Raw genomic sequence first — 24,543 nt, forward strand, 5'->3', positions numbered from 1 at the left:
AATTAAAAATATATGATTATAGAGCAAAATTCAAGTGTAGTGGTTATGTTGCTGGAATCATAATACAGAGAACACAAGTTCAAATCCCACCATGGCAGTTGGAGAATTTGAATTCAGTTTAAAAAATTTGGAAATAAAAAGCTTAGAAAAGTGACCATGAAACTGTCAGATTGTTGTAAAAAGCTCAACTGGTTCACTCGTCCCTCAGGGAAGAAAACCTGCCGTTTTTACCCAGTCTGGCATATGAGACTCCAGTCCCACACTGGAAGCTCTTAACTGGCCTCAGAAGTGGTCTAATAAGTCACTGTATTAAAGCAGGGAAACTACCGTTGGACAATAAATGTCGGCCTTGCAACATTCTCGAGAATGAACATAAAAAAATGATGGACAGCAAATAAAAACTTCACAAAACAGAAGAAAAGCCTGGAGCCTCTTTCATCACAGTGGATACAACTGCTTACTGTAAAACGTATGTGTCAGATCCACTGAGAGTTTCCCCCACATTCATTTTACGCAGGCGGGAAAAATCTCAGATCACACCATTGTGCTAGTTTCACCTTGAGATTTGAAGGTCATGAAAGCTTGAACTATATCAGATTTGATGGTAATCATCTAAAGGATTGTTACCAACCTCTCAGCATTCTGATCTATGCTATAGAATGGGATGTGTCAAAGGGATACAATGGCCTCTATATCTCGAGAGAACTATCCTCAACACTGAAGTCTCAAGATTCAAACATCCACCATCAATAATAGTCTCTGAAGGACTGTGGAGTGTTATCCCCAAGTTTGAGTTTAGTGTCTCGTCCAATTATAATTACAACTGTCCAATGTGAAGTACTGCACAGGAATTACTATTTCAGCTTCTAAGGGAGGCATTTTCCAAGTTCATGCTAAAGGTCGCCAGCTTCGTCTGTTGGCTGTGTACATCAGAAAACTTTCACAAAGCTATGAAGCAAGTTTACTCTGTGTTGAAGGGCACAGAAAACAGCACTTTAATCACTCACAAAGCTCAGATCCTACATAGGCGCCATAACCTTTTGCCAATAGATTAAACTGATAATCCAGCATCACAAATGAAGCAGTGAATCAACAATCAATGCATGAAAATGTGGATAGGCCGCCCATATTAAGAAACTAACAAGTTGTTCAAGATGGCGAAGAAACTTCCTGGTCCTGGCAGCACACCAGCAGAGGCTCAGAAACATGGGGAATGTGTTCTCCCCAAGCAGCTTCATTCATTCTTTTAGTTAATCTGGCTAGAACCTATCATGCAGTTGTGATCTCGACTCACCTTTACATGCAATCTGGCTTTAATAGTGTCAGCACGTGAAAACCTTTGACTAGTTTCATGTGCACCAACTCAAACATGTAAATGGAAGGACCATGTACTAATTAAGTGATTAGTGTGGAAAGTCAATTCACATGCATGCAGCTGTAATTTTTGCTTTCCTTTAAGTTAAGCTCGATCCATTTGTTAACATCCATCACAACTCATTCGATTTTAAAGGCCCCCTTTAGAAATAGTTATGGCAACTATCAATAGTATATATACTTGATATTCAGAATTATGTTCATTCAAATGAACTCTTTGAATGAGTTCTTTCTCAGTGAAACAAGGGACATATCATAGTTCGGTGTCCAAGCTTGCTAATTTTCTATTATCATAGTAAAGCTTCGAATGGGCCAAGCACGAGACTGACCTGCTTAAATAAAAGCAGATAGAAGGGCAAATGTACCTTAATGCCCCTGCATAGTAAAAAGAGAGTACACAAACCTTGGGACTGTTGACATTGAATGCAATAAGAATGACCGTGGATTACTGCCAACACAGGGTAACTATCTCAAATGCTGTTCTCAATTTCTGCTTACCTGTGCAACAAGACTTTTGAGCTCCACCTTTTCTATCTCCCAGGCTGATTTGGCATTTGCGAACTGTAGCTGGAGCTCATTTGTTCGCCTCCTTTCCTCTTTTAACTCTGTGCAAAGGTCCTTTAAAATCATTTTAATGTCTCCCACAACTCTACTATATTCATTTGACTGGAAAATATAAAAGCTTAAAATATTATTCCTGTTAAAAAAAAACATCTTTGCTATAATGTACATGATCTTGACAAAACTGACAATTATTAATATAGCTACATTTTAGTTTAACAAATGTTAACATTAGCAAAACTGGTTGCCTTTATCAAACTTAATGATGCTAAGATTGCTGTAAATTGGCCTGTATCACAGACCTATTCTAAGTTACAATAACTTAATAAACAACATCCCGAATGACCATTTATGAGTGGATCCTTCTCGGCATCTTTTGAAAATTTTACAGATAAAAGAGTGATATTCCATAGTTTATTTGGACTTCTAGAAAGCTTTTGATAAAGTTCCACATGCAAGACTTCCAAATTTAGCTAAAAAAAAACCCACAGGAATCCAGGGTAGAATAAGGGAGGGGATAAAGAAGTCTGCTTAAAAAATAGAAAAAACTGTTCCTACAAGTCTATCACTATAGAAACTGAATTTAACAGCATAAATGTTGGAGAATGGTCATAGAATCCAAATGAAAAAAAGCAATGTAAAAATGGCTATGGAGTACTTGTGAAAGGTGCAACATCAGACTGGGCGAATGGACAGACTACCCCAGGAATCAACGTTTCTAATCCATACACGTAATCAGGATTCCAAAATTAAATGCAATTGTGTCAAATTTGCTGACAACGTTGAAAGAGAAAGAGGTAGCAGTGAAAGACACGCATGACGATTTAGACTGATTAAGCAAATGATAAATGAAATTTATCATCCTGCCAGCTCAGTAATCCACCATACAGTGCAGTCACGCAGATGATGCAATGATCCAGCGCTCTGCAGCTAAGAATGTTAGAGCACCAGTATGCCCTTGTAGGACATTTTTCAACACAGCTATAACCTCTTAAAAATGAACCTATTAACACAATGATAGACGATGCTTTAGTATACAGTATGAAAATTGGAATGGTGATAATGAACTATATTGTTACTTAATTCACAAAACCCGTGGGTCAAACCCTCTTGAGTAGAGTCTATAATTGAAATCAACTGTGTATTTTCAATAGAAAGAAGCTCAAGTATTTAATTTTGGATAGTGTGGCACAGATAGTGAACATCCCTTTGCGTTGCTGTAAGTGGTTACTTAAACATTGGTGTACCTGCTTTGGGCGTGATGAAAGAACAGATTTCTCCACTGGGAAAGTCAAAGCCTCTTCCAAGGTTTTCTGAGATTGATCATCTGTTGTCATGGTCTTATTGTCCACTTGGCAAGGGGTCAGCTCCTCTTCTTCAATCAGCAAATATAAATCTTTCACACTGTTGACCTGCCAAGTGCATCGAAGCACAGGGATTGTTTGACTGAACGGCATCAACAGACATGAACCACACAGCACAGTGCAATGTGACACACTGACAATAGTAGTTAAGCTTTTGTTATGGTACACAAATGTGAGATTTTAAACAATCAATTTTAAAGGAATGGAGGACACAACTTAAAAAAGGGGTAACTTTCTGATTTTACGCTTCTCGGTGGCTACGCTCTCTTGCCAAAAGTGCACATCAGAAATTTCAATGCACATAATTATTCACCCATTCTGGTCTGAAGATTGTGCACTGTACACACAGGACTTTCTGAGGTGTGCTTCCCACTGGGAGCATGATTGGGTTTTTCTTGTTCAATTTGCTATATGTAGACTATGAGCCCAATAGACACATTCTATACACTGTTCCTCTAATTTATTCTAAGATTTACTTTGCATAAACATATCCTTACTATTTGGATGAGTTGATCCTAAATTATATTAATATAAAATTACATCTGTGTTTATTGCATGTATTTTATAGGTTTAATATTGCACTGTAATTGCATTGTAATGGCATGGGACTTTACAAGAGTATAATCTCTGGAAGAGCAGATAATTAATTTTTTGAAAAATTTCAAATATTGCACCTCTAGTAAATCATCCCCATCATTGTCCATCTTCTTGCCACATTTCCAGTGTTTCAAGAACCATTTCAGCTTCATGTAGAGCAGGAAAAGGTTTTGTTTGAACTGATCAGCTTCCTTCACAAACAGGTTTTTCTCCTGGCTCCAGAATTTCTGCTCAAGTCTGGTCTGCAAATTCAGGCTCTGCAGCTCAAAATCTCTTCGCACAAGTGCTTTTTGTTGCTCCTCTTTGAGCTATGGAAAGCAGTTAAAGAACCAGTGAAAATAAAAACTTCAATTTGATTATCAGTGAAGCAGACCATGTATGTCTCCTACCAGCAACTTGTATGTTTGTGTCATGGTTCACTGTGCACTCACCCACAGCATACAAAACAGCTGTGAAAGTTGATGTGCCTCATTAGTCTCATCAAATTCCATAGTACTTCTTTAAGTAGCTCAAAAAACATTTTTTTTCTTTGAAAAACAAGCATTTCCAGTTCCTCCTTTTAATCCCCAGATACTGTGTTGAATTTGCCAGTTTTGAGCTGTGAATGTGACATGTGCCCCAAGGCTCGGTTAATGGCTCCATGTAATTGGCAACTAGGAAAATCAGCAAGGTGACTCTTCCTCTAACTTCCCTAGCTTCTCCCTGAAGACCTGACTGCACAAAACCTACACACCGTGCAACTGCATAAATACGGTATCTTTTCTATGATTTTCTTTCTCACTTTCCTAACTCATTGTTCAGTGGGTGCTCACTGCCCTGTGGTACCTGAACCAAATGCCCATGCTTTATAAATGAGCTTCGATGGAGAGTGAAGGACATTCAAGTGGGGTCACTGGATAAGAGTTCCGGCTTGCTTTATCCAACTATAGCACCCATACTGCTATCTTAACAGAGACCAGTGAATTCAGCAGAGACCAGATATTGAACCTTCTTGTTCTGTACCACATCAGTCATTATTTCTGTCTCTTTTGTATGCAGCAGAATCATAGACAGGCACAGCACAGGAGGCTGCCATTCAGCTCATTGTGCCTGTGCAGGCTCTTTGAAAGAGCTATCAATTAGCCCCACACCCCTGCCTTTTCCTCATAGACCTGCAAATTTCTCCCCTGCCAGTGTTTATCAAATTCCCTTTATGAAAAGGGGTTAGAAAAGCTCAGACTCTTTAGTCTTAAAAGAAAGGCGAATGTGAGGGGATCTTATAGGAGGTATTCAAAATACTAAGTGGAATCAAAATTACTAGGCAATATTCTAAAGCACGATAGCAGGAAAAAGGTACATAGGTACAAACTGGTAGACTGATTTCTAAAGAAATATATGAGCTAACTGGCATTACTTATCCTTATTTATGTCTGTGATCTTTGTTTTTAAATAGTGCTGGATGGTCCAAACTACAATTGCTGAATTCCAGATCCTACAGGGACTAGGGTTGATCAATAGAAAAATGTCAAGATTTCTTGTATTGGAGTCCAATTTGCCAAAGCAAAATGTTCCATATAAACAGAATTGAATTCAAGCAGGAGACTCCAGTTCCAAACCCTCGAGGGTTCTCTGCATTCCTCAGCTGACCATCTGCGTCTCTGCTCCTTTTGCTGGAAAATATTATTGCTGATGACAGGGTTCAGTAATGCTCCTGCCCCTCACTATCAAACCAAATTGCTCGGAACTGGCACTTTCCCTGCCTTCATCCAATTTTTATCTGCCTCTATAGTGACAAGGTTCCAGTGACACCATGGTGTTAAATGAACCGTTTCACTGGAAGCTGGGGCAGCATTTTCTTCTACCAGCATTCTCTAGCTTTCTTTCACAGGAGGAAGAGAAAGAGACAGAGACAGGCAGAGAGAGACCAGAGGCACACAAATAGTGGCAACTGATATTTTATAACCAGTAGTGCAAGCGAATCACGTATCCTGTGTATCCTGAATAAAAAATGGAAGACAAATGCACTTTACCTGCATATGATTGTAGGGCTGATCAGTGTATCTATTTAGCCCACAGCTGACAACAAGCATTTAACATGGACAATCAAAGTGGTAGATATGTATGTTTTTAAATGTAGAACTGTCTAACAAAATTCCCTGCAGTGTGTGGTTTTGGACTTGAAAATGAGGAAAACAGGAAAGTGTTCAATTTGTGACCGTGCACGTTCCACAACTGAATACCTATGAAACTAGCACTTTGCTGAATAGCTGTTACAATGATTAACTGGGAGATGAGAATTTCTCTGAAAATGACCTTTCCCCTTGGTTGCATGTTGTATCTACACGAGAAAATTAATTGAATGAATTACTAAACAACTCTAGAATTTGAACAGTTGCAATTTTCAAATGGTAACATTTTATTTCCTTCAGCATTTCTTTTTTGAATTTCACTTTAAAGCTCAAATTCCAGTGTGCAAAATTCATAATTGTTCCTTTTAAAACTGACCTGTGACATTTTCTGTTGAAATCTCTCCGCATCTTCATTCCGAAGCTCCCTTTCCTGAACAAGCTGCTCCTGCAGTCCTCGGATAGTTTCTTTGGCTTCAGATAAATCAAGTTGGAGTTCCTTGACCTGCTTAAACAAGGAATCATAGAACAGTGAGTTACAGTAGGTCTAAGGATATTTTGAGAATTACTTTTCCCCCACAATTTTCTCACACTGTCACATAACCTCGCTCAGCAAAGAGGACACGGTAGTGTCGGTTACAAGAGTTGCCACAGCGACTGCAAAGAGGTTCTCGGATTATACAAACGAGTGATGACACTTGTGCTGAGATAAACCTTCCCATTTAATGACCAGCTGGGAACGAATGGCAGCTCCCGCAGTATAGTGCGATACGAGAGTTGGAATGTGAACCTATGAACATCTGGTAAAATACACAAAAGGTATAGAGAACAAAATACATTCAAACAATTGCCTGCAAAATCGTGGAAATGGAACTTGGATCCTTTTAAATGATGCAAGTCTCCACATAAAGGATAGAAGCTAAAATCAGCACGATCATCATTCAAACGCTTAGGGAATGACTTGCCGAGTATGAATTGAGAGCTGAAAACCTCATCCACCAGCCGCACATAACAAAAATCACTGAGCAGCGCACATGCTTTCTCAATACAAAGCTGCTGGATAGTACTTGGAAAATTCCCGTTTTATACACTTATTATCGAGTTCTTCCCTCCATTATTTTAACAGTGTCATTTACCCATTATATTAAATGTTTTAGCGCCTCTATTGAAATAGAGGGAAGTAATTTGAATAACTGCATCAAACGTTTGTACACAAACAACAAAGGCAATGAATTCTATCCTTTTAATGTTTCCATAATAAACCCGAATACACACCATGGATCTGTGCAATGTGAGTTTCCCCCCTGATATTTTTAACTTTTACACATCTGTTTGGATACTTTCCCCCCCCCCCCCCCCCAGAGATTAGTCCATTTCCCTAAAATCAATGCTCTCGACTCAACAAATTCAGGAATATTCAAAACAATGGAAAATATGCATCATTTTATTTAAAAATTTGATGGAAAGGTTTTAGATAGCAAAATTTAAAATTAATTTTACCATGCAAAACAGAATGAATTGTACATACTGCCCCTTGGCGACATCATCAGAAAACAGTTTCCACAGTTACATTGACAACATCCAACTCTGCCTCACCATCACCTCTCGCAACCCGTCCACTGTCTCTAAATTGTCAGACTGCTTGTCCGACATCCAGTTCTGGATGAGCAGAAATTTTCCTCCAACTAAATATTGGGAAGACTGAAGCCATTGTTTTCAGTTCCTACCACAAGCTCCGGTCCCTAGCCACCAACTCCACTCCTGTCCGTAGCAACTGTCTGAGGCTGAACCAGACTGTTCGCAACCTTGGTGTCTTATTTGACCCGAGATGAGCTTCCGACCACATATCTGTGTCATCACTAACACCGCAATTTCCATCTCCAGACATTGCTCCACTCCGCCCCTGCCTCAACCTATCTGCTGCTGAAACCCTCATCCATACTTTTGTTACCTCCAGACTTGACTATTCCAACGCACCGCTGGTCGCCTCTCACGTTCTACCCAAGTAAACTTGTGGTCATCCAAAACTCTACTGCCCGTATTCTAACTCGCACCAACTCCCATTCACCCATCACCCCTGTGCTCATTGACCTACATTGGCTCCCAGTTAAGCAACACCTTGATTTTAAAATTCACATCCTTATTTTCAAACCCCTCCATGTCCTCGCCCCTCCCTATCTCTGTAATAATCTCCTTCAGCCCCACAAACTCCCGAAATGTCTACGCTCTATTTCTGCCCTCTTAAGCATCCCTGATTTTAATCGCTCCACCATTGGTGGCCGTGCCTTCAGATGCCAAGGCCCTAAGCTCTGGAATTCCCTGCCTAAATCCTTCTACTGCTCTTTCTTCCTTTAAGACGCTCATTAAAATCTACATCTTTGACCATCTGCCCATATATTTCCTTATGTGGCTCGGTTTCAAATTTTGTTATAGAATACTCCTGTGAAGCGCCTTAGGGAGTTTTACTACATTAAAGGCGTGATATAAATACAAGTTATTGTTGAAATACAAATGAAAAATAGATCTAATTTTCTGGTCTGCATCGCTGCTGATGCCAGCACGGATTGGGCAAGTGGCAGCCTTCAAATTGTCTAAAAGGCTTTCTGCCCATTCCTTGACTTGGTGGTGTAAGTGCAATTTCTGTCTGAACCATATTGGGCTCAGAAATGCTCTGGCATAAAATAGCAAAGGTCTTCAATAAGAACCACAACATTATTATAATGTATTCAAAATACCTTAAAGTGTAATTTTCCGAGTTTTTCATTGTGAAAGTAGAGTGCAATGACTGAGCCCATGTAATGTGGCTACAGTTGGGAAGGCTTGTTCTGGACTTCAAAAAATTGTGATCCTAAACACGTGTTAGACTATTTCTTGCTGTACTTTCAATTCTTACATTTATGCATTAATCTTTGTGCAATTTTTGATTATGCCTTAGTTTCTTGGGGTTTTATTTGGTAATATTTTTCATGTTTTCATTTCTGGGTGCTGCAATTTTACCTGCTGCTACCCAAGTTCAGACCATGTGGATTCCTCTGGGTTTTCTTCTCTCTCAGCTTGTTTTGGAGGAGTGAGAAGAGGATTTGAGGACAGATGAGAGGCAGGTCTGGTTACAGCTGAAGTGTGGTGGAATACTCTCCAACTGCCTGGAACGCAGTTGCAACTTGATCGAAACCATTGCTACTGGACTCAATATCCACCCCCTCCACCACCAGTGTAATGTGGCTGTGGTACGTACTATTTACAGATGAACTCAGCAACTTGCCACGCTGACATCTGTGAGCTCCACTACGGAGAAAGGCCAGTGCAGCAATGCCAAAGGAACACCATTACATCCAAATTCCCCTAAAATTCGCAGACTCTCCTGGCTGGACATTTACCACCATTGCTTCATTGGTGATGGGCCAATATCCAGGAATTCCCCTCCTAACACAATTGTGGGAGTGCCAACAGCACAAGCAAGGACTGCAACAGTTCAAGGTGAAATCTCACCACCACCATCTCAGGAGAATTAGGGATAGGCAATAAATCTGGGTACACCTGAGAAGATTGTGTTTTGGTTGCTCTATTTCAGTAGGGAGACAATCATTGAGTTATACCATATCCCCCCAGTTTGACATTTGGAAAGGAATATCTCTGCTGGTGGCTGCGAAGCCCCTAAAGGTCTTGACCAATCCAAGCCATGTCAGAGATGTATGCCAACGTTGGTCAATCAACATTGCACCAAAGCATATAATGGACAACAGATGTGTTGTCACTCAGAAATGTTCCCATGGAAAGGCAGCACCAACAAGATGGAGTCCTGCACTTTATCCATATGGCAGATTTCTCCAAAGTGCAGGATATTATAGATATCATGCATTTGGCTATCCAGGGTCCCAATGATCATGAACAGAAAGAGGAACCATGGGATTAATGTGCAGGCGATCTGTGGAACTTGCACACAAAATTAAACAGTATATATCTGTTACCCTGATAGCAGTCATAATGCCCTCATTTTAAGACAATCTACTGTGTTACCATTATTTGAAGGAGAAGAAAAACTATGGATGACTCCTAAGTGATCATAAGCACCCTGTTCAATCCTGGGTATTGACCTTAATGATATGGTCAGAAACCAGAGTTGAACAGTAATATAATGAAATACATGCTGCCACCAAAATCATTATGGAACAAATGCTTGATTAGGGACTGTTTGTATTATAGGGTCGCTTAGATGTCAAAGATCGTGTTGTACAACTTCTTATAAAGAGAGGAGATCCTATGGAACAAATAGACAAGTGCCTTGGCTGCAACCAGTGGTAAAACAAGCCACCTAGCCCAAGTCCAAAGATCAGTTGCAGCCAGGAAAAGTCATGACAGGCTCCATCAGATGACATACTCGATACATGGGAGGAGTAAATGAGCTGGCTTGCTGCTGGGTTTCAACCCACTTGTAAAATTAGTTGGCGTGCTAAATGGATGGAATTCTGGTCTAATGCATCTCCACCCAGTTTTCCAACACTTGCATCCACTTTACATGTTAATTGGGCATATCCGACAAGAATGGCTACCTTGTGTGTTGTGTTGCAGAATGTGACTGTGTGACAGCGAGTAACTAAGGGGAGAAAGAACAGGAACAGGAATATGCCAGCTCTATGCTTGGGGGAGGCCACCCTCATGTTGTCTATGGCCTCTGGTCCCAGGATTTGTTGAATGGCTTTCGCAAATCTGTTCAAGGGCGTGAAGTTGTGGGCCTTCCTCCTGTATAAATTTATTCCCTCTTGTTATGTGAAGCCTTGTCCTGCAAGTAGATAAACAGTGTTGAGATTTAGAGGTTTGAAGAAGACAGACATTGAATACCCACCACCCAACCTCCCATCCCCACTCGTATGGGAGTCAACAAATGTGCATTAAGCACCTAACTTTTGTTGGAAGCTTGCTTTGGGCTGGAACTTTACAGATACAAGATTAACAATAGTTCCAGTTTTCACAATAGTAGTTACAAAATTTGCCTTACAGCATCATGTGAAAGCACCTTGGGTTTGTTGGAATGCTTTGCGTGTAGCCTTAGTCAAGCGGTGACATGCGGAGAGGAAGCTCTTTGTGGTAGGCATACTTTGTCTGTTTACTTTATCTAGATAGATGCTGGATAGTCTTACCTTGGTGCTTCTCCCGAGGCTGCCACACTTGCTCCTCATCTGTTCCCCGCTCTTGTGGATGTTGGGAGACCACATTCACCCTTTTGGTCACCTCCTCTCGCGCAACGGACGATAGGCAAACATGGCAAAACTCCCTTCCTTCTCTTGCTCCAGCAGCACCTCCAATGCCGTGTCCAAGAACGGGACAGTCCTTTTCCTTTCTTTCCTCCATGAAACTGAATAAAATACCAAGATTTGCTGCAACAGATTTTGTGGCTGCCCAGAAGAAAATAATCTGCCCTTTAAATAGCAGCAGCAGCCCTTGAAGAACTACTGTTGGGGAAGAAATCCAGCTGCCTTAGCTTCCAGTACCAGGTTCAATCAGCACTGGGTACTCATAATAAGTACTTCATTAGGACAGCCTCAGAAAATTGCGCGAACTTTACACAAACTGCGGAGTGTAAACTTGCTGCAACCTGGTCCAGCACTGGAAATTCTATCCTCATAGCCATGATGTGCAACCACCATATATCACACCTACAATTTCATCCGCCTAATTTTCACAACTCTACTGAAGGAGGTGATTCATGATGGATATAGTTCAATGGTCACAGAGCTCTCCAGATCCTTGCCCAACTAGCTATTTTTCATACATGAGGCTATTCAACTATGAGTGGTATCACAGGTTGGCACGATCCCAACGTGCCCATTGTGAGTCACTGTATAGTAATCAGGAGTGGCTCGTTTTATTCCTTTTCTGTAACATTACCAGTGCTTCTCTACAAGAGATCCTCTAAGCCAGCATAACCAGGGCATGAAACTGGGATCTACCAAGTCTGAATGGTACAGGCACGGTAACATTCCTGAAATCTGAGGTTCCTTCTAGACACTTCCATTTTAACAAAGTTTTATTCCACACCATAGGAAATGGATCATTGCTGAATGTTACAGTAATCACCTGAAATTTCAAAACGCTGCAATGCTTACAATGCTCCATTCCAGGAATATAATATACTAGCAGATCTCCCATGACATTGTTCATGGATGGCGTTGAGGATTGTGATATTTAGCTGCTAACCTAACCCGTCCTTTAAGGCCATTGTGCAGTCATGTTCTTAAGTGAATTAGAGGATAATTCTGCTTACATGTTCAACTAGAGGATAATTATTTTCTGGAGATTTTCTGAATGTAAATTCTTCGTTCGTGCTCCATGTCAGAAAGAACAGCAAAAATAACTTGCTTTACTTCTCTTTTATAAAAACAGATTGTTTTGCATCTGTAACAAAGTGTGATCTCTGAAGTGTGGACTCGTCAAGCCTTACATCTGTCTGTGTCTATGTAATACATTAAAAGTCTTGCCTATAGTGCATGCTATTGCATATAGTGTACACCTTCTGTAACACTGGTGTAATGCTACTGTGTCACTTTTAATCACAGAAAAATGTATTCAAACCTTGGCAATATTACTGTACCACAACTGTTCTGTACCACATTGATTGACTCCCAAACCTCACACCCAGTTTCCCCAGAGAACAGCAATCAATATGTTAAAAAACATTAAAAACCACAAGCAACTCCAAATTAGGTGTAAATGCAGGAAAGTTTAAATTTATTTTAAAATAACAATTCTTGCAATTAGGATAATTTACAGTTTCTGCCTCTTAAACTTAGTTTTCTTTCTCACTGTTGCAAAGCAATGTAAAAATACTATTTGTGTCAGCTTTCTTTCCTTACAAAACATACTATTTCCACACTGTCTCAATTTATTAATTAACCCATCAATCAAATAAACCTCAGTTTCTCATCTGTAACCAGAACTCTAATTACATAGAAACATAGAAAATAGGTGCAGGAGTAGGCCATTCGGCCCTTCTAGCCTGCACCACCATTCAATGAGTTCATGGCTGAACATGCAACTTCAGTACCCCATTCCTGCTTTCTCGTCATACCCCATGATTCCCCTAGTAGTAAGGACTTCATCTAACTCCTTCTTGAATATATTTAATGAATTGGCCTCAACAACTTTCTGTGGTAGAGAATTCCACAGGTTCACCACTCTCTGGGTAAAGAAGTTTCTCCTCATCTCGGTCCTAAATGGCTTACCCCTCATCCTTAGACTGTGACCCTTGGTTCTGGACTTCCCCAACATTGGGAACATTACACAAATTAGGGTCGCATTCCCTAGAATTTCGAAGGTTCGAAGGTACTCAAAGTTTTCAAGATATTTAGGGGAACAGATAGGTAGAGAGAGAGAAATTACTTCTGCCGGTTGGGGATTCTAGGACTAGGGGGCATAGTCTATAAATTAGAGCCAGAACTTTTAGGAGAGATATTAGGAAACATTTCTACACACAAAGGGTAGTCGACGTTTGGAATTCTCTTCCGCAAACGGCAATTGATGCAAGATCAATTATTAATTTAAAATCTGAGATTGATAGCTTTCTGTTAACCAAAGGTATTAAGGGATATGGGCCAAAGGAGGGTATATGGAGTTAGGTTGCAGATCAGCCATGATCTCACTGAATTGTGGAACAGCTCGATGGGCTGAACGGCCTACTCCTGTTGCTATGTTCCTAAGTGAACCCAGCATTCATTTCAAGAGCAATTACATCTTTCAGCCTGAAAAGAATAAAATTCTATTTTATATGGTAAATGGTTCTGTCCTCATAAAAAAGTGAATCCCCAACTTACTTTGAGATGTGCCACAATAGATTCACTAGTACAGGTTGAACCTCTCTTATCCGGCACCACCCCTCGTCTGGCACCATTCCTGGCTGCCGGGTGGCGTATACGCAGATACATTTTTATTGGACTCACCAATATTTTCTCCTCCCCTGAAGACGGAGACTCCTTCTCGGTCCGATTCTGAAGACACTGATTGCCGAAATGGCCTTGAGGGTGGGTATTCAAATTGGTTGAGGGGGGGGGGCAGGGGGAAAGAGGGGTTCAACCTGTACTACAGTACAGTAATTATATTTTGAATGAAATTATAAATAAAAGCTTGATCGGTTATTTTATTCCCTGCTGACATCGGGGATATCTGTATCGGGGCTGGCTGGGGCTGGGGGCTGGCAGTTGTAAAAGACGATAGAACATGTGACCTCCCCTCATCCGGCAAAATCCCTTATCCGGCACAGGCCAGGTCCCGAGGGTGCCGGACAAGGGAGGTTCAACCTGCACTATTACAAAGGTGATCCATTACACTTCCGACACATTTTAATTGTTACTCAAATTTCTCGGTCGCTTCAATAAAACTTAGGACACAAAATGCCTGAACCAGAATGTCTCTCAATTAATTACTGGAGAAATTCATTCTGTTTTACTTACCAGGAATTACACTTTTTAACCTTAAAACATACACACACACACACTTTGAGAAGAATAAACATCCTCTCACTTACCATGAGTAGCTCCATGAGAGATTTTCTTTTTATATATTTGCACTAATGATGGTGGATGTTGAGAATAGTTATTTCATATTTTCCATTATTAACTAGTAATTTTATTATAGACATAGATGATGTTATAAATTTACCTCTGTAGCGTAGGAGTTACTTTCCTCACGGCTGTAGATGTTATACTCCTTGGCATTTTCCTGATACTCCTCGGTGTCGGCACTGGTTACACAGATCTCCGGCGTAAGGCTCCCATCTTGCGGCCAGTCCACTTGATCCCTAAATTCAGGCTGCTGCATGCATGGGCAAGTTAATGAAAACAAAACAAAGGATAGGGAAGGAACAAAGAAACAAAAACTGGGTATAGTAAACATTGAAAAAACTACAAGACAAAGAAAAGTATGAAAAGGAAAAACATCTTTATTACAGTGGCATATGAGAGTGTTGTAAACAAAATTAAAAAGACAATGAGCAAAATTATGGGCTGATTTGTTTGAAAAAAAGAGAAGAGAGAAGAAAAAGTGTGCAAACACCAGTCACGGTGCACATGCAGTGAATGATGCAGGGATTAAACCAGCAACATGCAGGCAATATAGAGCTCTGATTCAATCAAGGGTGTGCATGCACTTCTAGGAAACATTCTCGGAAGCAATAAAAAGTCGTGAACCCAAATCGACTAACTACAAAAGCATCAGACTGATAAAGCAAAAAAGCCAATATCCAGCTTACGCTACTTGTGTGATAGTCAAATTGTGAGATAACAAACCCAATTAACACAAATATTCCATTGCAAGTGTTTCATTTGCACTTAATGAAGTGTCATTGTAGAGTACAGAAACCTTGGTAAGATGCAGTTTACTCAAATGTTTTGTGCTAAAAATTTGAATTATTCAAACATTTGAATGAAACAACATAAACACAGTGGCGTGGGAATTTATTACAAAACTGAATTCAGATTTGAATTAAGTGACTTTGAATTAAAAGAAGTAGACTGAAAATCTCATTAACAGCATCTGCTAGTCTCTACCATTTTGTTTATTTTAATGGGTAAATCTAAATGACCATAAAGAGAGCTATAATGATTAGAACAGCCATAACCTCAGCTATTTTGTTTTACAGATTTTTTGGAAGCTAATATACATTTGGTCACACAATGATCGCAGGAGGAATAGAGTATTTTGTACACAAGGTTTGTACTTTAGTTTCTAAGGTTACATTGATTTTAGCATTTCTTCACTAAAATCAAAAATGTTATTTAAAACTCCCTTTATCTCTACCAACATTCTTCTGTGCTCTTCTGAAGGCACTGACTCTTTGCTGTGATACAATTACATGGGTGCCATTCACCCTCAACTACCTTGCTCAAATGACTATTATCCATCTGTGGGTCTTGACAGTCAATGTTAAGTCAGGCTATTTGAACATGAGGGTGGTTCTGTCCTCACTCAATGTCCACACATGTGGACTTCCAGCACAGGCCACTAGATAGTGATCAACAGCATGAACCATAGGTGATTTACCATCCTTAACCAATCACGATGCCTCACTATAGTGCTCGCTAAATTCAGTTAACTCACAAAGACCATAGACAAACTTGGACTTTTCTACTCTGTCTCATTCAAAGTAAACCTACGGAGATACTGTGGAGCCATGAGACTTTTCTGGAATTTTCCTAAATTTTACTTTAGGACACTTTCAAAATTTGAAGTTCTGAAGAGAAAGGAAGCCTTTCAAAGAGTGAGGTTGAGGCAGGATATTGTGTAGAGGCAATATTTTGCACGCCACCAATGTGCGGTTTAGGTTTTGAGTGCCATGATTCTTAAGAAAACTCATCAAATAAAGTGCACCTTTGAAAAAATATGGGATCCCTGGTCTGCACTGAGTTAATTAATCGCAATGGTGGAGACACTAAACTTCCACTTAAGCTAGATACTGCCTTTTAAGTGCAGTGACATATGCGTGTCTCAACTGTTATTCTGCACAAGTTAACTATTTCATTTCTATGGGGCACAATTAAAAATGTGGCCGAATTTCCCTTCGTGTCCTAGTTTGTCAATGATATAATAGGAGTAATGTTCTGGGACTTTCCATTTCACTCTACTGACCAGTGCAAAAAAGTCAGAGCAGGGGTCCTTTAAATTAATTCTCTGCTTCCATAGGGACTGATTATATTTCAGCTAATTGTAACAAATATACTTTTCTTTTGTGCCAGGACTTTGCTGGGTAGAGCCTGAGAATTCTAATCCCAGCCTAATGATAAAGGACACAAATAATGACTGCATTTATTTTCAACAACCAAGACTGTTTTGGTTCATTAAACAAAAATAACAACTTTTTTGCCAAATTGATAATGTAAAAAATCATCTTTATTTGTACAATATTTTCTGAAAAATACATTAAAATTTAACCTCTTTGGGCTTACAAAGACAAGTGCTGACTGAAACACCATTCCTAATCCCATGCCAGATATTAAGTACTGGTCTGTGTTCCCACTTCCTATGCTCATGGTTGATCGGGAAGCTTCAGGACCCAATTTATGAAAACACAAACTTAAATGCAGGATGTGCACAGGTATGAAATAAACGTGATGTACATCAAGGGAATTCAGGTTTTGATGTACAAACACAGGAGCTCACTTTACAAGTCTGCAGTCCTGTTATAGAGCTTTGCCTGGTGGGAGTGTGCATCAGGAATTCAGGCATGAAGGACAATGCGCGCAAATTCCAGACCTGCACTCCTGTCGTGCGGAGCTTTGCAACACAAGCACAAACCTGTAAAATGACACTAGCACATTCTACAAGCAAGAAACTTACAACTTTACAGCAACAGGGTTCAGATCAATCCATTTGATATCAAACTGCTGGTAACTCAAATAAATTACCATCTAAAGCAAAAGCTCTAATAATTAAAACAATTTTTAATTTAACAGTAACATTGGACCTCAAATGTTATTTTGCCAACTACAATCATTACATCTGTCAAAAGTTTACTGACAATTCCTGGCAGGCCACTAGAAATGCACACCTTTCATGTTCAAACACATGCATCATTTTCTTGTACCTTGCACATTTCATTGGTACAAAGCTCTATGCTGATAAAAGGTGTTTGTTGCATGCAATGAGTTGTTAGCTTTTCTGTTGTTAATGTTACTAAAATTTAAAGTGAGGAGTAGTATTAGAAGACTTATTACTTTGTTACTACAACTGTGTAGCATGACAAACCAGGATGTTGTCACAGGGAGCAAGGAGAACTGCGAGGAAAAAGATTCTCTTACCTTTAAATCGGCTGCAAATTCTTTTCCCACAGAATCCATGGGCAAGTCCTGAGACATTGATGTCATTGTGGACAAGAAGCTCGCTGACTCGGTTAGATGGGGCAAAGGGGACAAGCTCCTGCTTTCTTCTCTGATGCTCTCACCAAGGCGATCAATTTTCTCGGTAACAGAAGCCAGCTCGGTCTTTAAGCCAAGAAGTCTTGAATTAATGGCGCTCATTAAATTAGGATCATTGACATTCGCGGCTTCATCATTGCTTTCACTGAGGGACTGCTTTGGTAAATCGATGGTTGAACAAAGTTTGGCATCAGAAATTAAGCCACTTGTGTCAGAAATTAAGAGATCAATGACTTCACTAACAAGTTCGGCTTGATCTTTAATGCTGAACAGAATCTCAAGATCTTTTGTTCCCAACAACCTAGCAGTAACATCATCGTTATCAGTGATTCTGCTGCTCCCACTTCCAGAGGTTCTCTCTTGGGTTTCCTTCAAATCATTTTCACCTCCAACTGGTACTTCTCTCCTGGGCTGTGGTGACGAGATATCGGCAGAGTCACTAACCTCAGTGTCAAGCTCTCTGCAGCATTTTTGGCACTGGTAGGATGCCAAGTCATAACGCTGAAGGTTTGAAACAAGCACACGATTCTCATATTCCAGCTTCTTGACTTTCCCATTGAGGTCACTGATTTGGAGTCTTGCTGCCATGAGCTCTTCCTGGGAAGGTTCGTTTAATGACGGACAACTATCTGACCATGTTGACTCCTGATTGGACTCAGATTTGTATCTATTTAGTTCATTCATGAGGTGCTTATTTTGGTCCTCTAATTCAATTAAGGATCGCCTTAGAAGCTCCGCCTCCTCTTCCACAAACTGGAGGTGACGCCTGAGTTCCCCAACATTCTCCCCAAACTCGCCGTAGCTTGTGCTGGTAATTCCCAGTCTAATATCCTGGCTGGAGGGTTCTTTCTCACAGTGACCTTTCAGATCGTCCATTTCAGCTTTTAGGCCACGGTTTTCAACCTCCAGTTCCACTGTCCTTCTGCTCAAAATGTTGGCTTCCTCCTCCACCAGCTTTAGGTGCAATTTTAGCTCAGCTTCTCTTACATGAGGAGACTCACCGATTTCACCAATGGACACTGCATTGTCCAAATCACCATAGAGAGAGCTGTATTTCACCAGCTCTTCCCTCATGCTTTCATTCTCCTTTACTAACTTAGTCAGCTTTTTGCACATCACAGCGGCTTCCTCTTTAGCAAAATGGAGCTGGCATTTCAAATCAGCACTGTCCTCCTATTTTGAATGAAAAAGAATGAATATAAATGTACATAGTCAGAAAGGATGCTAAAGAACAGTAGTTCAGAATATGCGGTCACACTCTACTATTTAAATTGCGAAGCAAGTTTGATGGCAAACAAGAGCAGCAACAAGCTACTTCGAGCAATGTTGCAACATGAAATGCACCGCTGCCATTCGCATTTTGCAGTTTCCTGCTATTATCAAATAAGTGCAGGCTAGGTGCTTTCTGGCCAACAGGCGGGGAGGTGGGGAATGAATCAGAGGGCAAATCATTCCCTGGATACTGTTCCACACGTTCTACTAGCTGGTTTCAAACCAACAATGGCAGGAGAAACAGAACTGGGGTAAGAAGGAAGGTAACAGAGCAAGTACCACCCTCAAACGAAAACACAAAAGGAGCATTGTGCAAAACCTTAGCTGCAGTATTCTTAAAAGGATAAAAAATAAATCTGTGTAATCATGTATCCAAGGAACAGTAAGCTATAATCCAAGGATCATGGGCTTGTTTTAACATGCTAAACCGAAGAGAGGAGGCTGAAAGCACTGCCAGCCAGTTACAGATCGCACAACATCTCCAATAACGTCTGACTTTCTAGTGTGAGAAATGACTCCTTTTTAAATCTGAAGGTATGATTTATTTTCCAAAAGACCCCTGGCACTTTCTAGAGTCTCCCTACATCAATTATCATCTTCCACTAATAGGATGGACAGATTACCTACATTGCCACCAATGCTGTAAATCTTAATGAGGTGCAGACTGTTGTCAAAGGGCCATGGTTGCATTTTAAGGACGTTTTCAAACAGCTTGCTGCTCCAGAAACCGCTGCTTTGGAGCCATCTGACTTGCCACCAGCAAGTTTTGAACTGCAGCAACACAGCCGTTATACTCGTAGTCAAAACCTTTGTTATGTGGTATTCATAAGAACATTATTTCCAAATATGCACACACAGGCCATGCCTATCATGTCTGCGCATTTCAGTTTGAAGTCGGCCATTTTACCAGGATGACAATGACACTTAAAGCTCCATGAAATAGCAACCTGCCATTGAAGAAAATACCTCAGACAACCGTTGCATTATACTTCTGTTACACTGGCCTGAATTGTAAAGGAGAGGTTGGTTGGGCGCGGGTGTGGGGGTTCGGGAGCAGTCAGGAAACCCAGGAGAACGGGTTTCCTGCAGGCCATGCCGAATTTAACGGCAGGGCTTGATTTGCATAGGAGGCCTCTGTTTCCCACCTGCAGCCAGCCTGACTCAGAGTCCGCAGAGAGGAAAGAGGGAAGGATCGCATGGGGGGGGGGGGGGGGGGGGGAGCACTGGCCAGAGGAGTGGAGGGGGGTGGGGGGGGTGAGGTGTTGGGAACAATTGGGGGACTGGAGTGGAACAAAGGGGGGGGGGGGCTGGAGGAGGTCTGGAACGATCGAGGTTTCACGAGGCCTGCAAAATTCAACCAGCCAGAATCAAATTTAAAATGGAGGTTAAATCTGAGGCATGCGAGCCTCATAATATTTAAATGGAAGACCCGCATCCTGGGAGCAAGTTGGCTACCTGCCCCTTGTCCCGCCTCCGCTAAATCCGGTGGTGAGCAGGTTCTGGTCGGGATTTAGACTTTTAACACTTTAACTTCCCACCCGACCCAAACCCACGTTTTTGGGGGTTTAATTTTTCCCCCCCATTACCTTATTCCGCAGAGGTTTTCTCTGCTATTTTACTCCCATTTGAATTCAAAACAGATAAACTTACTAGCTTTCCGAATGAGCTTGTACACATCTACAAACAGAAAGGAGGACACCCAAAGCATTGGTGGTGTCTCTTATCCACTGAACAGTTAAACATTTCCACTCTGATTTTATACAACTGCAACAACTTGCAAAAAGCCACTGCTATCAAATCACAGAACTCCCGCTGTACCTGTGGTATGGGCTTCTTTTCTGGTTTTGTAGCAACACGACTAGTTCTTTTCTTCAGGGAGCTCTGAAAGAACAATAAAGGAGGTGTTTTTATTACATTTGTAACCATTTGAGTATAGGCTCATTTCACAATATGCAATCTGTGCCAACACCACGGAACCAGTGGGCATTGCTAGCTTTCCACAGCACACATTTCAGAAAATAGCTGGCAATCACACGCTGAGTAATTAATTAAGTCACACATCCTATTCCCTTCTTTCATTAAATCCTAACTTTTTAATATCATGTGCATGCAATTATATGCAACACACAAAACCACTTGGAGAATACCAGCCAGTTGTAAACTGCATTGTTTATGCTATTGAACATAGAGGAGATGGAAAGACTGAAGGGCTGAGAACTTTATTTATAAAGCATTCACTCATCACACTCCTGAAAGAAAAAAGACCACCATCATTTATCTCAGGTTGTTTATTTGGTTCTCCGATTTATGGAACCCTTACTATGGTGCATTGATCATGTTGGATACAAGGGCACAAGTGTGCACGGGAGCCGGCAATTTGGACTGACTCAGGGTCAATCCAGACCCATTTGACCCTGGAGAAACCACAATCGTCTGACTTGGCCGCCAAACTGGCCTGAATTGCTAGCTGTTCTCACTGAAATCCATAAAGCCGTGCTGGGAAGCATCAGGCTGCTCCTGTAACCTGTCAGAGTACTGCAGAAAAAAAAGTCAGTGACTAAAACAAAAGTCTCCTTAAACCTAAAAATATATTATAATAAATGTAAGATAGTGTGGTTATTTAAAAAAAATGGAGGTCTATGTTGTGCTGATAGCATACACCTTTCCCTTTCCGGTTTATTATTATTTCACCTACTGGGAATTTTACTGATTTATAATGGAAGGAAAAGTCATTTCAAATGTGTTGCAGGTAGCATCTGTTCATGTGTTTGATGCCCGACTGTAAAGTGACACATTATCTGTATAGTATTGAATAGCTTTATGCCCAGTACTGCAACAAGGCCATCAATCATAGTTTTCTGATCAATGGATCAAGCTGTTTATGAAGAATGCTCGTTTCAGTTATCAGTGGGAAAATTATAGTATTTTATTGTTATTCAAACAAAACAATATTCTACACATAGCCAAGTTTTCTCACTTGACTACCCATCACCCCAGTGCTTGATGATATACATTGGCTCTTGGCCCACCAATGCCTCAATTTTAAAATCCTCATTTTCATGTTCAAATCCCTCCACAGCCGCACCCCTCTGCATCTCTGTAACCTCCTCCAGCCCTACAACGCTCCAAGAACTCTGTGTGCCTTCAATTCTGGACTCTTGTGCATCTCCCATTAAATTCACCACACCATTGAAGTCCGTGCCTTCAGCCGTCCAGGCTCCAAGTTCCGAAATTATCTCCCCAATCTTCTCCACCTGTCTCTCTCTCTCCTCCTTTAAGATGCTGCTTAAAACCTACCACCTGTCCTAATGTTTTCTTCTTTGGCTCAGTGTCAAATTTTGTCTGATTACACTCCTGTGAAGCGCCTTGGGATGCTTTACTATGTTAAAGGCGCTATATAAATACAAGTCACTGTTGGTCAGAGGATTGTTAATAGGCTTCGTACTGTTAACTAAAGTAGCCTAGAAATAGTAATACCAACTGTTATATATGTAAACTTGTAAATACCATGTTCAACCACCAGTGGGCTCATCCCCTGGAGTTCCAAGGGATCCCACAATCCCTTGGGAGCACCTGTACATAAGGAAGCCTCAGACTGGAGGGGCATTCAGATCTGTAATAAAGAACTACGGTCACACCTTACTTTGAGTTTGCAGTATCTGGTCTGACTCTTTGTTCAAGACATAACACCAACCAAGAAAGGAAACCATAGCCATTTATCTGTTTTATTTTGAAGCTTCACTGACAATTAAAAAGAACAAATTAACCAACAGAACATATACTATTACAAAAGCCAGAAAAATCGTCACACCCTGAGAAATACATGATGAAAATCTAGGACAATTCACAATGGACACAACATTTGATGCATTTTGCCAGATGCTAAATGACCATCTCATCTCGCTGGTTACATGGCAACATTTTTAAGATGTCAGCTGGCTCAAATCCCAGTAATTGCTCAGCTTTCCCCACGCATTCTTATGCAATGATGTTAAAGTGATGCAGGCAATAATTTCAAGCTGAAATCTATTTGCTTGGTCTCTGTTTAACATCGAGTTGCACACATAGGAACTAGTCATGCAGCAGAAAATATGATACAACCAGATTAGGAAGTCTACTTCAACAAATAGAAAAATTGTACCACTTGCTATTTTACATTATACTTCCAGAATGTTTTTTATTTTAATTTTTTTTTAAAAAAGGTACACAACCAACATTTTTTAGTGGTTTTAAAACATTAAAAGGGTTTGAAAGAATAATGCTTCATGACTTTGTTTGAGGATGTTAGTGATAAATTAGTTAGTGGCACCCCCTATAATTTAATTAGATATTCTGAACGTTTGTGACAACGTTTTATATGAAAGACTGCCAATTTAAGCAAAAAGCTATAGGAATCCTCCCGACTGCCTTCCTGCTAGGTTTCCCATTGGATTACCCGAGAGTCTCCTGGAAAGGAGCGTGGATATCCTGAGTGCTGTTGCTAGCAGTTTGGGTGATCTTTGCACTTTAAGTTTCCTTCTACAACAGCGCCCTCACCCCGCTCTGTGACATCACTGGCTGCCACTGCAGACAGCGCTCCGGCTCGGTGACGTCACTGCCCTCCCCCTCCCCACAGTTGGGACCAGTTGGTGTGCCAGGAACAGTCAGGAGTTAGGGGAAGAAGGGAGTGCTCGGGAGACTGTGGGATGCGTTCTGGAATGAAGGGTAAAAAGACAGATGGGAGATTGGAAGAGAGAGGGAGACTGGAGGTAGGGGAGAGAGAGAGAGAGAGAGAGAGAGAGAGAGAGAGAGAGAGAGAGAGAGAGAGAGAGAGAGACTGGGGTCAGGATGGGGAAGAAAGGCAGAATGGGGGCTTAGGCAGAGAAGAATATTGACACCCAAAGCAGGCTTGATCCAATTTCTAGACCAGTATCAAGGAAAAGATCTGAAGCAAATATGTTTTGCAAAGAGACAGGGGTTAGGATTGAGGGAGGGGGTAAACTTGCAGCTAAAACTTTAACAGCATGAAATGGTGGGTTTATTCTCAAAACATCAATGCTTGCCAACCAATGATGTGACACACAATACAAAATGAAAAATTATTTTACACAGCACAATTGCCCTGACAAAGATGAATGAAATGAATAATCCTCTTACAGATGTTTGCACTGCTAAACAGTCAGTTGTCGTCCTCCCAGCATGTGCTATTCTCTCAGAAGATAGTAACGTAACACGCTCCATCATTCAAAGATCCATTTATTTTGTGGTCTCCAATGCTAGAGAATTTTTTATCTAACTAATTAAGGGCAAGTCCATTGGCCCACAGCAATCAATTGTGTCATTTACAGATGCAGATTTGTAAAGAAGCAACAATACTTTTGCTTCACA

At 40.7% G+C, this 24,543-nt stretch overlaps 1 protein-coding gene across 2 annotated transcripts in view; it reads right to left on the bottom strand.

Annotated features, from left to right (window-relative positions):
* The window catches only part of mtcl2 (microtubule crosslinking factor 2), a 76,382-nt gene that overhangs the window by 20,636 nt on the left and 31,203 nt on the right, over nucleotides 1-24,543 (bottom strand). Inside the window, exons 4-10 of one of the 2 annotated variants that reach the window (XM_070896214.1) lie at nucleotides 20,995-21,057; nucleotides 17,788-19,077; nucleotides 14,654-14,806; nucleotides 6,381-6,506; nucleotides 3,974-4,204; nucleotides 3,183-3,347; nucleotides 1,873-2,040 (exon numbers count right to left, since the gene is read on the bottom strand). In XM_070896214.1, coding sequence (XP_070752315.1) covers nucleotides 1,873-2,040; nucleotides 3,183-3,347; nucleotides 3,974-4,204; nucleotides 6,381-6,506; nucleotides 14,654-14,806; nucleotides 17,788-19,077; nucleotides 20,995-21,057 — 2,196 coding nt within the window. Of the gene's footprint in view, nucleotides 1-1,872; nucleotides 2,041-3,182; nucleotides 3,348-3,973; nucleotides 4,205-6,380; nucleotides 6,510-14,653; nucleotides 14,807-17,787; nucleotides 19,078-20,994; nucleotides 21,058-24,543 lie in introns of both variants that reach the window. The other variant, XM_070896213.1, reaches the window with a different exon arrangement.

The sequence above is a fragment of the Pristiophorus japonicus genome, chromosome 12 (genome assembly GCF_044704955.1).
Source record: "Pristiophorus japonicus isolate sPriJap1 chromosome 12, sPriJap1.hap1, whole genome shotgun sequence".
NCBI lineage: Eukaryota > Metazoa > Chordata > Chondrichthyes > Pristiophoridae > Pristiophorus > Pristiophorus japonicus.